Consider the following 14,527-nt stretch of genomic DNA (forward strand, 5'->3'; position numbering starts at 1 on the left):
AAAAACTTCAAAGAGATGTTAAACTACAAAAGGAAGCTAGTTATACTACTTCATTTCTACATTTCTCAATAAAGCATTTCTATGAAAGGTCACAATTTATATTTTAAATGTGCTTCTTTTGGAGTCAGGCACTGCTTCTTATAATAATGCCTGTCGTATATACATATGTGTGCAGTAATTTTTTTGTTACATTCAGTAACACAGTAGACATGGGTTATTATTGCTGTTGTAACCATACATCGGTTAATAAAGTAAATTCTTAAAAATATATATTGTTGCTGCATAAAAAGAGGAAAAGCTTTATTTTGGAGTTCATGAGAAAGAGCAACTGATTAAAAACATTTATTATTTCCTTTATAATTCAAGTGCAGCTCGGCCTCACCTCTCCCACCACACACACATTTAGTATGTCCACTTCATTCCATATTTTTGTAAAATCATTTACAGCCCTTTGTTTATCCACGGTTGGTGATATCGGTCATGGTGATATCTGAACCTGCCTTGGCCCCCTTTACCAACCCACACAATTGTATCAATACAACACGATACTGAAACTATATGTTATCAATAAGCCATTACAGTGTTAGGTGGAGGTCTTTTAGTATTTTGGTCTATTGTATTACGCTGACCAGACATATTGGAAGAGGTGGTAGTACCCACACTTGATCGCACCACACACGATCTGCTGATCGACTAAGATGCCCCCATTTATACAAAGACACAAATCCCCCGTATAACCTTAACATACTTTTGTGGCAAGTACTGTTAGCGAGCACCTACGAAGGACGACATGGCACACGAGGGAGTGGGTGGCCAGCACCACGCTCGGTCGCCTTTGTCTCCCCAGTGGCGATATTTACACACTGCACCAGGAACTCATTTAAGGCTGATTCGACCTAGGGGAGGCCCAGGATCGGTTCAGATAATCGTTACAGGTGTTGACCATGAGCGGGAATCAAACTCTGGTCGCCTGGTTCGTAGTGCAGAGCGCTAACCGTTGCACCACCGCTCCCCACATTGATATCTCCATATATATTGAAAGGCGAAGTTGTGAATGTGTGTCTGTTCAAAATGTTTAGCGTACTTCCCGACATGCAACAAACTTGAAATTTGCCATGTGGGTACTTTCCAGACTGTACACCATGCAAAAATTATAAAAATACACTTTTTTGGGGGAGGGGAGCTCAATAATGAATATTCTTTTGCACGGAAAGTGAGCTGTGACGTTCAATCTGTCACGTGACCCGCGCATGTGGAAGCGTAACGCATTGTAGTGTAGTGGTTAGCGCGCCGCGCTACGAACCCGGCGATCCGAGTTCGATTCCCGCTCACGGCCACCACCGGTGACGATTATTTCAACCGCTCCTGGGCTTCCCCTAGGTCGACTCAGCCTTAAACGAGTAACTGCTGTGGTGTGTGTGAACATCGCCACTGGGGGGACAAAGGCGTCCGGGCGAAGCCGGGTCAAGCTCGTCATTTATACGGCTGGGTGGACAGAGGCAGTGGGGTAATTTAATAAATTTTCCCATATTTCAACTGCAGTTGAAACAGTGGCCTAGTGTGCTGCTCATTCCACCAAGTCAGGATTACAGTGGTAAGTAACCAAGCTTTGCGTTTTAACAATGAATGGATAGAATGGGTAATCTCAGATGTTGGCAAATTTTCAGATACCACCTGGGAGGCTTAAGTGTCACTCTTGTATCAGCACACATCACCCGTGTCTCATACGTTGTCACGAGGACAAAACCTTAGCATCTCAGGAGTGATCCATATACATTTCATAAGTATGCCAATTTTGCATGTTATGCAAGCAAGTAATATCTAAGTCACAAGCTGCATATTTTATTCGTCTTTCTGAAAACTATTTTGCTTTGTTATATATATTAGATCTAAACATAATAGTTTGTTTTGCTTTATTTTTTTCACTCGTTGCTTTTGATTCTGAAAACATTATGTTGCCTCACTCTGTGAACATGAAAACACATTCCTTTGCTGTCTTAACGTGTATGCAATGTTACATGTGAATTAGCTCCAAGTGATTTTGTTTAGCCTGGATCAACACGATCCTGAAATTTGAGCTTCAAGCACCTGAGAAAATAGATGGTAATAATAGGCTAGGGTATATTTTACGTGTTATTTTTCCGCATATTTTTTGCTCCTTAAACGTTGAACGCTTTAAATTCTCATAAGGAAATGTGCAAATAAGTGCCAGTATATTCATTTTCAGAGAACGACACCTGAGGAATTGCATGAAATATTTGTGTTCAGTTTATGTAATCAGCCCTGACATTACCTGGGTCAAGCATTTGCAAAAAAACAACATTCTTATTTATTTTGATTTGTTATTTTAAATTAGAAGCTAATTTATGTTAACGTATTTATTGAAGACTCTATTGGCAATATGTGGGGGGAAACACTTGACAAGCATACTGGTAAATGTAATTAAAATTAGATATGCAGTACAGTACACAGCTTATACGCTTTGCAAAAGAACACTATCCTTACATTCGTTAATTTTAATTTTAAATCACGAGTGAACATTTTCATATATTTCAACACAAGGTCAGATTGATTTAAATATCCAAAAGGCACCTATTGTACAATGTAAAAAACACCAAAGCAGCGTGGACAGTGAGCCCGACTGTCGATTCAATAGACTACAGGCGCATGATCCTCACATGGTGCACAGCGCATGTTTTTATAGACCGCGTTCTGTCCCAGCTATTGGAAGCCTGCCGTCAAAGCATTTTACGGTGGCAGTAGAGTGAGAACAGAGTGCAAAGGGTGACTTACATGGAACATAACATACCTGCGAAGAAGGTGATTGAGAGTCGAATCAATGGCTCATGAAAAGTAATTGGGTTAATGTGGGTTGTACAAGGGTACAGTGTAAAGAATGGAAGAATAGAAAAAAATGTGTCAACGAGATGAGTATGTAATGCCCCTATACAGTCTTGGGATGGTTCTTGCAGTGCTCAGAATTGGGCGATTGCTTCCCAAAACGATGTCCTGTGTGTATGCACTTTGAAGTACTTGCACATTTAAATACAGATTGCTAGTGAACCCTGTATTCAAAGTGTCCACACCTTTCTGTCCATCCCACTTAATGTTACAAAAGGGTGCTCCCACAAGTTTCACTCGTTCGCGAATTTCACGTAGAACACGATGGCATACAAATTAATACTCTGGACTCGGATCGTCCGCCCTGCCTCCCAACCCAAAAACGTATCATTGCCACCGTCTCCTAAGCCTTCCAGGTTAATTTCCAGCAGTTTATTCAACGAGAAAATTCTAATTGTACTTACCCGGCATACTTTTTGCCGTACTTTTGTGATTTTGTTGTTGTTATTGTTGCCTTCTGTGTTTCAGGGCCGTGAACTAGTACTAAAGCGTAGTTCTACACGAAAACCATTCAGCACATCTTCGAGTGCGCTTGAGAGTAGTGGGACAGCTTTAGGCCCGGGGGGGGGGGGGGGGGTAATTTAATTGCCCCGGCATTGTTCGCGTGTTTTAATATGCTAATGAAGGGCCCTGATAAATACTGCCAACGCGGGGAGCTAAAGTGCTTGTTTAGAGAGGAAAAACAAACTGCAGAACTGGCCTAAACCGGCAAGGAATAGGGAGCACACTTCCTTCCCCGTCCCCATTCAGCTCATTCCGTCGGCTGAATGCCCACTTCGTAACATACGAAGTGGGCATTCACATGCTGCTCACACGGACGTGTTACTTCCAAGTCATTGACTACGACTGTATAGCCGCTGCGTATTATTTTTAGTACTGCCTCCTCTCTGGTATGAACGCGTTTGAAGACGATGCATACACATTTAGACTTTACCACACCGCAAGCGACCTGCTTTATTTTCTGTGTCCATGTATACAAGTTACAAGACGTCTGAGCAGCGTAGGAGAAAAAGGAAAATGCCCCCGAGAGGGGTTTTCTAGAGCTCCCCCGAGTGGAGGCCTATCCACCAGCAGTGACAGTGAGCAATTGTACCACGTGTTCCTCTACCTTTTACATGCACTACTCACAATATGTACATATAACGTACTGTAGGTGTACATATGAAAGCATAGCTGTTTATAAGCTACACCATATTGCAATACTGTGTATTTTTAAGCCCCCTTTTCTCTATGTCTATGACACAAAACGATCGTATGGAAATGAAGGAAGGAATGCCAGCTGCCTGTCCCCTGCTGATCAATTAAGTGCGGTATACCAATGCATGTTGTCTGGGGTGGAATGAGGAAGAGGGTTTAAATCAAAACACAAAGAACAAAAGATTCCCATCCATAATAGAGGTTTTTGGGTTAGATCGCGTAAATATATAAATGCGTTGTTAAAACCCGCCACCACCCGACACAGCCAACTCGTAAGGGTTGTCACAACTAGCTTCATCAAGTAATTAATAATTACTGGCGAAACGTCCTACTCAGATTGTAAATGTTGTGGCTTGGCTCTCCAACACACCGGTTATTGCTGCACTAGTGACGAATTGGGCACGTTCTGTTTACGTGACAACCCTTATTAGTTGGCTGTGTCGGGTGGTGGCGGGTTTTAACGCCACATTTATATATTTACGCGATCTAACCCAAAAACCTCTATTATGGATGATATTGGTCGCGAAAGCCTACGTGTTAAAAAATATTCCCATTGTTTCAACTGCCATGCCGCGAGATAGAAACGACCTCTGGATTGCAAGTCCACCGTTGATAATATAATCAATAAACCATGGCAACATTCCTGTATACGGTGGATTGTAACACACCAAAAAAAAAGACCCCCCTCCCCCAAATCAATAAGACATTAGCGAAGAGACGCGTGCAGCAACCGAACGGAAGAAGCGCTGTTGTGCACATCGTGGCCGCGGCGCATCGCGAGGTGGCAGATGAGAGGTGCCAGTGGGGGGAGCCCCAACGTCAGCTGGCGGGCAGTGTGGAGGGCAGACCCCACGCAGATTATTTAAAGGGCGGGCGAGGCGGTCTCTCGGCCATTCATTCGCCAGAATCGTCATCGGCGCCCTCCCACAGAGAGCGCTCGCTCGCACGCGCGCGTTATTATGTAGCGCGCGTATGTGTTCGTGTGTAGTTCTGGCTTTGTCCATTTGCGGTAGTTTTGAAGATCAATGTTCCGCCAAGGCGTGTTCTTTACTCGAGTTTTCTTAACGTCGATTTTTTTTGTGCAATTTTATTTTCAATCAACAATTTCGACGATAAAAGTCCGATTCGTCTCTTTGAACGGTGTAGGCAGCTGCCTGCGCTTTTAAGTGCATGGACGCCTTCATTGCAGTGGGTGTTCCACAGTCAGCTGAGCCAACCTGATGCCAGAGAGAAACACACACGCAACCATCGCACACATACACACACACACTCCAGCCGGACACACGCATGTACACACACACAGGGACATTCGCTACAGCAAAGCACTGCGCTCCGATAGGAGAATAAGACGAATTAGCGGAGGCGTACGCTTCAAGAAAACGAATACCAATTCTGTGCATTCTTACCCGAGCGAGATAGCCGCGCTGTTACGGCACGGCGCGACAACAGAGCTTGCGCATGGCTTCCCAAAAAGCGCGCAAGACGGAGCGCTTCCTGCAGCTCGCTCCGCAATGCGTGGCCATGGTGCTGAGCAGGGAGCGGGCAAGCGCCGCGCCCCAGGGGTCCGGTTCGAGCCCGGACCCGGGCGCTGAGCCTCGGCGCTCGGGATACGCGGAGCTCTTCGCCGAATTCAAGGCGGAGAACACGGCTCGCTTCTGGGACGGGCGGCTGTCGGAGAGGCTGCGGGGGCTCTACCTGCTGGGCTGGCTGCACGGCGGGGTGCTGCTGCTGCGGGGAGAGCCCGCGGAGCTGGGCGCCCTGCGGGACGCGTGGAGCCGCAGGGCGTTGCGACCGCCGCGCGGATACACCATCGACTATCTGGGTGAGGAGTCGGAGGCACGCGTGGTGCACGCTCCCTGCGGCGCATCGACTGTTGCACTCATGCGTACGACGGTGCCCTATGCGTTGCACGATGCATAGTCGGGGATTTATTTCTCACTCGGGATGGGGTGTTTTTTTCGGAACGCTGGTAGGCCTGGCTTGGAGTAGATATTATCGGCGTAAGGCACTACCGCTAGAGTAAAATTTACGCATATTCATAAGAATAATGCTGCTTATTAGTTGATGTTGCGTTGGCAGTGGGGCACACGCACAACAAAAAACTCAACACACTGGACAACAACACTGCCTTAAAATAAACGATATAATCGGCGACGTTTCGGACAATGGCCCTTCTTCAGAGCACTGTATTGATTAAATTGTTTTAGAGTGGGCGAGTGCACGGAATTTACATGCTACTCCAAACACGCACTCACACCTGAGTATATACCCGTGTTGTGTAGAACACCTAGGTTCCTTTCCCTGCATACACGCTACTAAAAACAAATTAAGATCCCCCCTTCTTTACCAGACTTTTAGTCCGGCACGGATCCAGGTAGTGTGGCCAACATCACGCCCGACCGCCTTTGTCTCCACAGTGCTGATATGTACACATCGCACCAGGTACCAGTCAACCTATGGGGAGGCCTAGAACCGGTTCGGATATCACTCGCCACTGACGTTAGCCGTGGCGGGGAATCCGACTTGGAAATCCAGGTTCGGAGCGCAGTGCGCTGACCATTCTACCACCGCTCTCCGCTGTGCAAGGCATACACACAGCAGGAATACCTGTCCTGTATTATGTGAAACGCATGGATGAGTGAACTGCATGCACACTGCTATACACACACAACACACACCTGGGGACACCTGTGTTATTTGGAGCGCATGGGCGAATGCTCGGTGTTTTCCTGCCTTATGTAAATCACATGGATGAGTACGTCTATACCTGTGTGCATCTGTATAGGTATGGCATATGGGTAAGCACGCTTAATTCACTACTATACAGGCAACATATGTGTATACGTGTCTCGAGCAAACGAGTGAGAAATCTTTGTACACAACCATTTGTTCACATGTAATAGCATATGTACTTTGGCACCTGTGTATTCCTATTTAGGCAGTGGTTGCATTGGTATATCACACGGGTTAACACATAATGCATACACAATTTAACATGCATACAGCCCTGATAGATACAACGCTGCTGAGCACATTGCATATGATATACATATAACACTTGTGCACATTACCAGGGGCTTCATTTTCAACCGGAGCTATCCAGGGCTGAGCTCCGGAAAAAAATATGCATACTCCCCGCAAAGTACGAATTCTATGAGAAATGGAATTACTGTTTGTTTAATTAATGACGAAATATATATACTATGTACACTCGATGCCTCGAGGGCATCCTATTGAGCGCACAACAAAGTATGTACGCTAATAAACGTATACCATCTATTGAGCGTGAGTGAGTGCACACTGACGCATGTAGGAAGGTGTATTGTTACCACAACATCTACAGGAACTGATCCGTGTTTACACTCCAACGAGGTCCCTAAGATCTTGGGATCCCCTTCTCCTAAGTACTCCGAGGTCAAGGCTCATTTCCTGGGGTGATCGGCCTTTTTTCCAGTGCAGCTCCCAGACTATGGAACAACGCGTTTTTGCCTTTGGTAATAAGACAATCGGGGTCGTTGGAGCTATTTAAGTCTGACTTTATAACTCACCTCTTTAAACTGGCCTTTACCCCCCGGTTAGATCTCGCCGTTTACCCTGCATGGTTCTGTTTATTTCCCGACTTCCATACACGGTGCCGCATTGGGAATGCGCCTTACAAATGTAAACTCTCATACTGTAACTCACTTTGTGCAAAATACCAATCGCTGGGTTCCACTATGCCATTGCTCTCCCACAAATGCCCATTCACCACTACGGTAATCTAAACACATCTAGTACCACGTATACTTTATACCTGTGTTCCAGAGCACCTAGACGTGCTTCCATACCTACACTACCACTACTACAATACGCATGGATTGCATGTACCTCCAGATATATACATAACTCCAATTTAGCACAGTTGGCTACGTACGGCGCGAAAGAAGTTCAACATACATACTTGGGCCACCTGCATGTCCCTGGGATGTTTACATCACGTTGTTGCTCATTCCTGAGCGTCCAACGGTGTATCCAACAATTGTCCCATCTGTTAACCCCTTCTCGCTCCGAGGGTGCCATGGTGATCTATGTAAACTTAATGCGTGTACAAGGGAAAAAAGACCTTCCCCACTGATATGTTCATTCCCGAGTTGCCGTTGGGCTATTCATTGTTATTGTCGGGAACGCTTCATCCTTCCGACTCCTTGTTATTCATCATCACACCTTTTCACACGGGGGAATAGAAAAGTGGATTGTGCAAAGCAGAATTGTGTTTTGTGTTTGCTGTAAGGGGCGCACAGATGTTTTCATCGCCTTGTATTTTGTCGCTCCACAGTGCTGTGCACACATTGTGTTTCCCATGACACCTTTGTATAGGGGTGGCATATACTCATCTCATGAAATCTCTCTCGCCTGGTTTCAATAAAGCTTCTGAATGAACTTCTTTATAAATCAGTAGACACTTACACTTTATGTCTGAACTCCTTCAGAGTCCGAGTATTGTGCACGTCTAAGCACACAGCATACAAGACAAGGACAAAGATGCCCCGTATAACCTGTACAGACTGTTGGGGCAAGGGCTGTTAACGAGCACCTATAAAAGCCGGAACGGCACACGAAGGTGTGGGTAGACAGCACCACGCCCGGCTGCCTTTGTCTCCCTAGTGGCGATGTTTACACACCGCATCAGGTGCTTATTTGAGGCTGAGTCGACATGGGAGGCCCATGACCGGTTCAGATAATCGTCACTGGTGTTGGTCGTGAGCGGGAATCGAACTCGGGAAGACGGGTTCGTAGCGCAGAACCCTACCCGCTACACTACCGCTCCCCACAGCATACGTACACACACACACACACCTGTTAAGTATAAGAAGACAATTCACACGCACACACCTGTACATAATTGAGGGTCATTTAATACAGGAACGAGCTCATAGCATTAATGCGCAAAGTACGCACAGAATGACGAATGAGGATGACGCGTTACAACGCACGTGTTACCGTAGGACACTTAAAACGTCGGTAAAAGGCATGCGTTTAGAATTCAAGACCGTAGTTCCATTGTCGGTATATTTTGTTTTATTGGGTTACATGTACTGGACGTACGTAGGTACGTTGAACTTTTTTCGGACCGTACGCAGTTAAACCGCGCTGATCGGAGGTGCGGGGCTGGGACAACACGACACGCAAACAGCAGTTCTCACGGGATGGGGGTGTGAATAAAGTAACGTGTGTTGAGTCCATCTTCCCTCGGACATCTGCAGCTGCCCGCACACGGCGGCTGCCCACATGCTGCGCATCGATATGGAAGACGGTGGCTGAGAGTTCTGGCTTTAGTGTGTGGGTGGGTGGGGGGTGGTAGAAATGTGGACTGTTCGTGATGCACCGAATGGTTGATGTTTTATTTACTGAGCAGTAACTAACGGGTAACGTAAACCTCGCTGGCAGCCAGAGTTTGAGAAATTATGGTCTAAAGCTTGTCACGTCCCAGGTCGCTGCTGACCCTTCTCTGGCTCATAATATCCATGTAGAGTACTAGCTCGTTTGCCCATCCTAGGACGGAAGCTGTAACATTTACGATTTTTTTTAGCAGAGTAATAATTGTATCTTGTGAAAATTAAATGGCAGTTAATCTTGCACAAGTATGTCATTAAACACTTTTCACTGCATTTCACTGTAGCACTGTATGTAACTGACCTTCAATTTGTTCAAATTCACTGCTCTGATACTTTATTCTCTTCTGCTTTCGGTTGCTGGGGTTGAAATAAATTGGAATTCGATACAATATCTGGAAAATCACCGAGAAATTTCTATTTTACCATAATGTAGAAGCATAAATTAGACTTACCTTTTGTCTCAAGTGCTGAAGAAATAAATAAAGACACCAAATCCACTTTGTTGCTGCGTAGAATTATTTATTAGATTAACTTTCAATAAACAAACGTCAAACTTAAAGCGAATTTGCGAAAAAAAATATTTCCGCTCGACTTTCTTCAGCGTGAGTGTAAAAATCCACCATTAATATTAATGAGGGGGGGGCGGCATGTGGAGTTACGTCACGCGCGTTACACACACACAGACATTCTTGGCTCATTATAGTAGTAATACCCACCATATATCACGTGTGTTTATAATGAATGGTTATGTCCTTTAAAAAGGCAAACGGGGGGGTATTTGTGTACGCGGTGTATTCTCTATAAGGAAAGTGATGGGAGGTGACTCACTGGCTCTGGAGGCGAAGATCATATCGGAGCACCGTGCTGGCACTGCTGAGACCCTGGTGTCAAACCTGGGCAGCCAAACGTGATTAAACTGGGTTGTCTACTGCAGTGAACTCAGTCTCAGCACGGTCACCAATAACTGCACCCAAAAAAATCGAACAATTCTATTTCGTTCCCTGCTTAATTTGGAAGATTGCAGCAATGAAAAACAAATGGTTGGTGAAATCATCATCTTGGGTCGTTTTCCAAAATAATGGCAATAAGGTTATTATTTATCCAGGAAGCCACGTTGAGTCGTCGGACTGATTTTCAGGAGGGGTCCTGTTGCATTAAGTTTTTTTTATTTTACGATGTTTTCGGTCAATTAGTGAGTGTTTATACAAGCGGAAGGAAACTGGAGTAGCCGGAGAAACCCCCCGAGCGTGAGGGGACAACACTCTATAACCGTACAGATGGAAATTGATGGCAATTAGTCCACTTACTGCACTTCCACCTGCTTGGTGAGCCAGGGTATGGCACCTCGAAGCCCACAGGAATGGAGTTTCACACCGTGTGTGCGGTGATCAACCAACCCTCGCCTCCGCAGTGCTGGATTACAGGCGTGCTTTACGCTGCTTCATGGTGCACTGTTCACTGTTACGAGTTATACTGGTAGGAACCTCCTGGTTACACCAGCCCACAGGGGATTATTGTGTCCGTCCGTCCGTTGTGCATTCAAAAATGGGAGGGGTGGGGCTGGCTGAAGAGGGGAGGGCGGGGAGGGGCTGGATGGGGAGGGTGAGGCTAGGTGGGGCTGGGTGGGGAGGGGCTGGTCACCCCGTGGTGCCCTTATAAAACTCAACGTTTAACCTACCCACGCCGGCATATTTGCGGAATACACCACGCCGCCGTTAACCCTGGCCATTGACCGAGCAACCCAACGTTCCTACCAGCTCCCTCCGCAGGAATGTGTTGAACGAAAACGTATTTGACTTACGTCACCGATAGCCTATTTAAGTAAACAGTAATTTGGAGAGAGAAAAAAGTACAGAGTGAGAAGGGGAGGGGTGGGACGATACCGCAGCCAAGCATGTTGTTGCGTGAGTGCAATGGGTAGGTTTAGCTTTCATGGAAAATTGTACTGCTTCATGCTGTCCTGGAAAGCATGTCATTAAAGTCATATTTTTTTTCATTTGCTAGTTAATTTTTCACTTGCACTGCCATAAAAATACGTATGGAACGTTTACATATAAAATGCACATTAATTATATTTTTTAAATGTACGTGTGTTACGATTATGAACAATCGATGCTTTACATACAATTGTTGTGTACAATATACGTATATAAATAAATACAAACTATATAAGTTTTCAAGGTGGAGCAGTAGTGCAGTGGCTGGCGCACTAAACCAGGCGACCTGTGTTTGATTTCCTGCCAGTCAACGTCAGTGGTGAGTGATAACAAAGTTGGTCCTGCATGTTGGAGCCGGGGCCCTTTACCAACATGCACTGAAGTCGAGTGAAATAACCCCCATGACCGACAGTGCCGGGAGGCATTTACCCAACAGTGGACTGACAAACGGCTATACGTTATCAGTTAACGTATTATACAGGTTATCTACAGTATGTGTTGTCTTGAGCCACTATTGTTTGCTTTGACGCATAGTGGATGTTGATTTGGCCATGGTGCCCTCTGTGCCATGAACGGTTACGTGCGTTACTTGACCTCTGAAACAATGAAGGAATCTTCATTTGTTTGTGCTTGGTTATTGTGTGACTATACCTGCATGCTCAATGCACCCTGCGTCTTTTTGTACCAGATTGCATACACGGTATCTCGACAATACTCATTAACATTCACCCAATGCGATGATGAAGGCGCGTGTCATTTCTGGAGGAGTAAACGTAATTCTGATCATTTGTGCACAATGCTTAAGAGTTCTACGTGGTTGAACTATTATATTGTTTGAGCACTAGATTGAGCAAGATTGGCAACGACTTGTGGTTTACAATTAAGTCTGTAGAAGGTGAGAAGATTCCACAAGAGAGGTATATTATTGCAGTCTCACGCTTGTAGTTGCCTGGGTTGGGTAATTCTTTATAATCAGCTTGCAGTGAGATTCACATCGAAATAATGATAGAACTTAATTTTATTTTTAGGCTTTCCCACCTGATGATGGACGCTTGGTGTTGCGCCCGAAACGTCGTGATTTATTTTATTTTATACCTACGTGACTTTACCGAAAGAACCAAAGAGTATGGATTCCTGCAGTCACGAAAGCTTCAAACCAAGATTCAAATCAGGATTAATTTTATTATGATTATTTTTTTTGTTGGGTGATTGTATTGCTTCATATTGACCAATAATATCTGTTTCGTAGTGCTGTATTATTGTGCCACTTGGCGCATGCATTTACACAGAAGGGACAGCCAAATGTTTTGTGGAAGGAAGTTTTAAGTCTAAGCACATACATAGATGTTGGGTCTGGATCAAATCCAATTCCTGTCAGAGGTGCTGTGTTTCTAAGATGTTAACTCTCTCACCTGGTATGCAGGAGGTCGTGGGTTCCCTCCAAATCCTGACGCCTGTATATTTGGAGTTTGCATGTTGTCTGCGTGGATTTTATTTTTCTCCGAGTCCTCCAGTTTTCCCCTCCACATTGAGAAACATGCGTTTTAGATTATTTGGCTGCTACAAATGTCCACACGATGGGCCACTTGTCACTTCTGAAAAAGAGCTATATAGCTCAGTGGGCCTTACTTGATAGAATAAAAAACAGTTTAGTTTTTCAATATATCGATGTTCGAGTGTTACTAAAGTTAGAATAAGTGGGACACGTTCACTGGTTACCCCGGCAGTCCCTGAGGCTCAGTACTGGTGCTGGGCCCCAGGTTCTTCATACTGGGCTGTGCCTCCACAATGTTTTCCCAGCTCTCTCCTCTTCTCTTCTGAGTTTCTCTGCCTGGACCACTCCAATCCATAGCCAATCCACCCTCGTGTCAGCATTTTTTTAATGAAACACCTTGAGATGAAATTCCATTTAGACGTTAATTAAATTCAAATTGTTGTTTTTAAGAATATGTTTGTACATGGCTGTACCGAAAATCTACATTAAAATTGTTTCGTAGTGTATGTTATTCTCGAAACTTTTAACTATAGCCTTACTTTTAAACATGTATACACTGTTGCCAAAACTTTAACAATAGGCCATAACGTTGAATACAGAAACTGGAAACCCCTCTTAATAGTTTATAAAGTCTTTCACTAAAAATATGAATTTTGCATTCGTGCGTATGGCTTGCATACATTAGTATTAATTTCACATGGTGATTCAGAATGTGATTAAAGCAGCCTATGCGATCACGTCTGCAACTATTTTCAAAATCATTCCAACAGGTTCTGCATTATTATTACTATTATTATTTTCTGTACGTATTACATGTTGGCATCGCCTATGTTTAATGTTATTCCCATTGCAAATATTGGCTTTAAGATCATTATTATGTCCGCCTTACAACACCGTCAAGATTTGCATGTTGAAAAAACTACAAAAGCATTTTATCTTCACTTTATGTTGCCTGCATGCCTTGCAATATTCTGTATCGTCATTGCCCTGTCCACTGCTGGATGAAGGCCTTCCCGTGCCAGACGGCCCCTCCTGATCCAGTGCTGCTACCATCTCACTCCTGCACCCGAATTGATTCGCTCATCTGGATGGCGGCCGTCCTCGTGAACGTTACTTCTCTCTCTCTCCCTTGCCTGCCACCCCCTCACTGCTCCATCTCACTTCATCCTTAGGGCCATCATCTTGCCGAGCGACGTGTCATGCCCAAGCCCCCAATTACAGCAATTTTCACTTTATTAAAAAAAATAAACTATATATATTATTTTACCACAGGTAAGGCCCACTGAGCTATATAGATTTTCTTTTTCAGAAGCAACCTGGCCGCAAATGATAGCTCAACGAAAGTGGCTTCATCATGTGGATATTTAAAGCAGCCACATACTTTAAGCGCATGTTTCTCAATGTGAAGGAAAAAGACCAGAGGACCCAGAGAAAAATCCACGCAACCACGGGAAGAACGTGCAAACTCCAAAAATACAGGCGTCAGGGTCAGGATCTAATCCATGACCTCCTGCATGCCAGGCGAGGGAGTTAACATCTGTCCACTGTGGCGCCCTCTCAAACAGCATATTATTGTCAATGTGTTGTTTCTGATTTGTATTAAAGCCCTAATCCGTGTTCAT

The 14,527-nt window shown here is 44.8% G+C and overlaps 1 protein-coding gene across 1 annotated transcript in view; it reads left to right on the forward strand.

Moving 5' to 3' along the window:
- Positions 1-4,991: 4,991 nt before the first annotated feature.
- Positions 4,992-14,527, forward strand: part of STOX2 (storkhead box 2) — a 60,210-nt gene continuing 50,674 nt past the window's right edge. Inside the window, exon 1 of the mRNA XM_032949848.2 lies at positions 4,992-5,920. Within this exon, the coding sequence (XP_032805739.2) occupies positions 5,557-5,920 (364 nt within the window). The 5' untranslated portion in view covers positions 4,992-5,556. The remainder of the gene's footprint in view (positions 5,921-14,527) is intronic.

This window comes from Petromyzon marinus, chromosome 8 (assembly GCF_048934315.1).
Source record: "Petromyzon marinus isolate PM22_M1 ecotype Great Lakes invasive population chromosome 8, UKy_Petmar_22M1.pri1.0, whole genome shotgun sequence".
In the NCBI taxonomy this organism is placed as follows: Eukaryota; Metazoa; Chordata; class Hyperoartia; order Petromyzontiformes; family Petromyzontidae; genus Petromyzon; species Petromyzon marinus.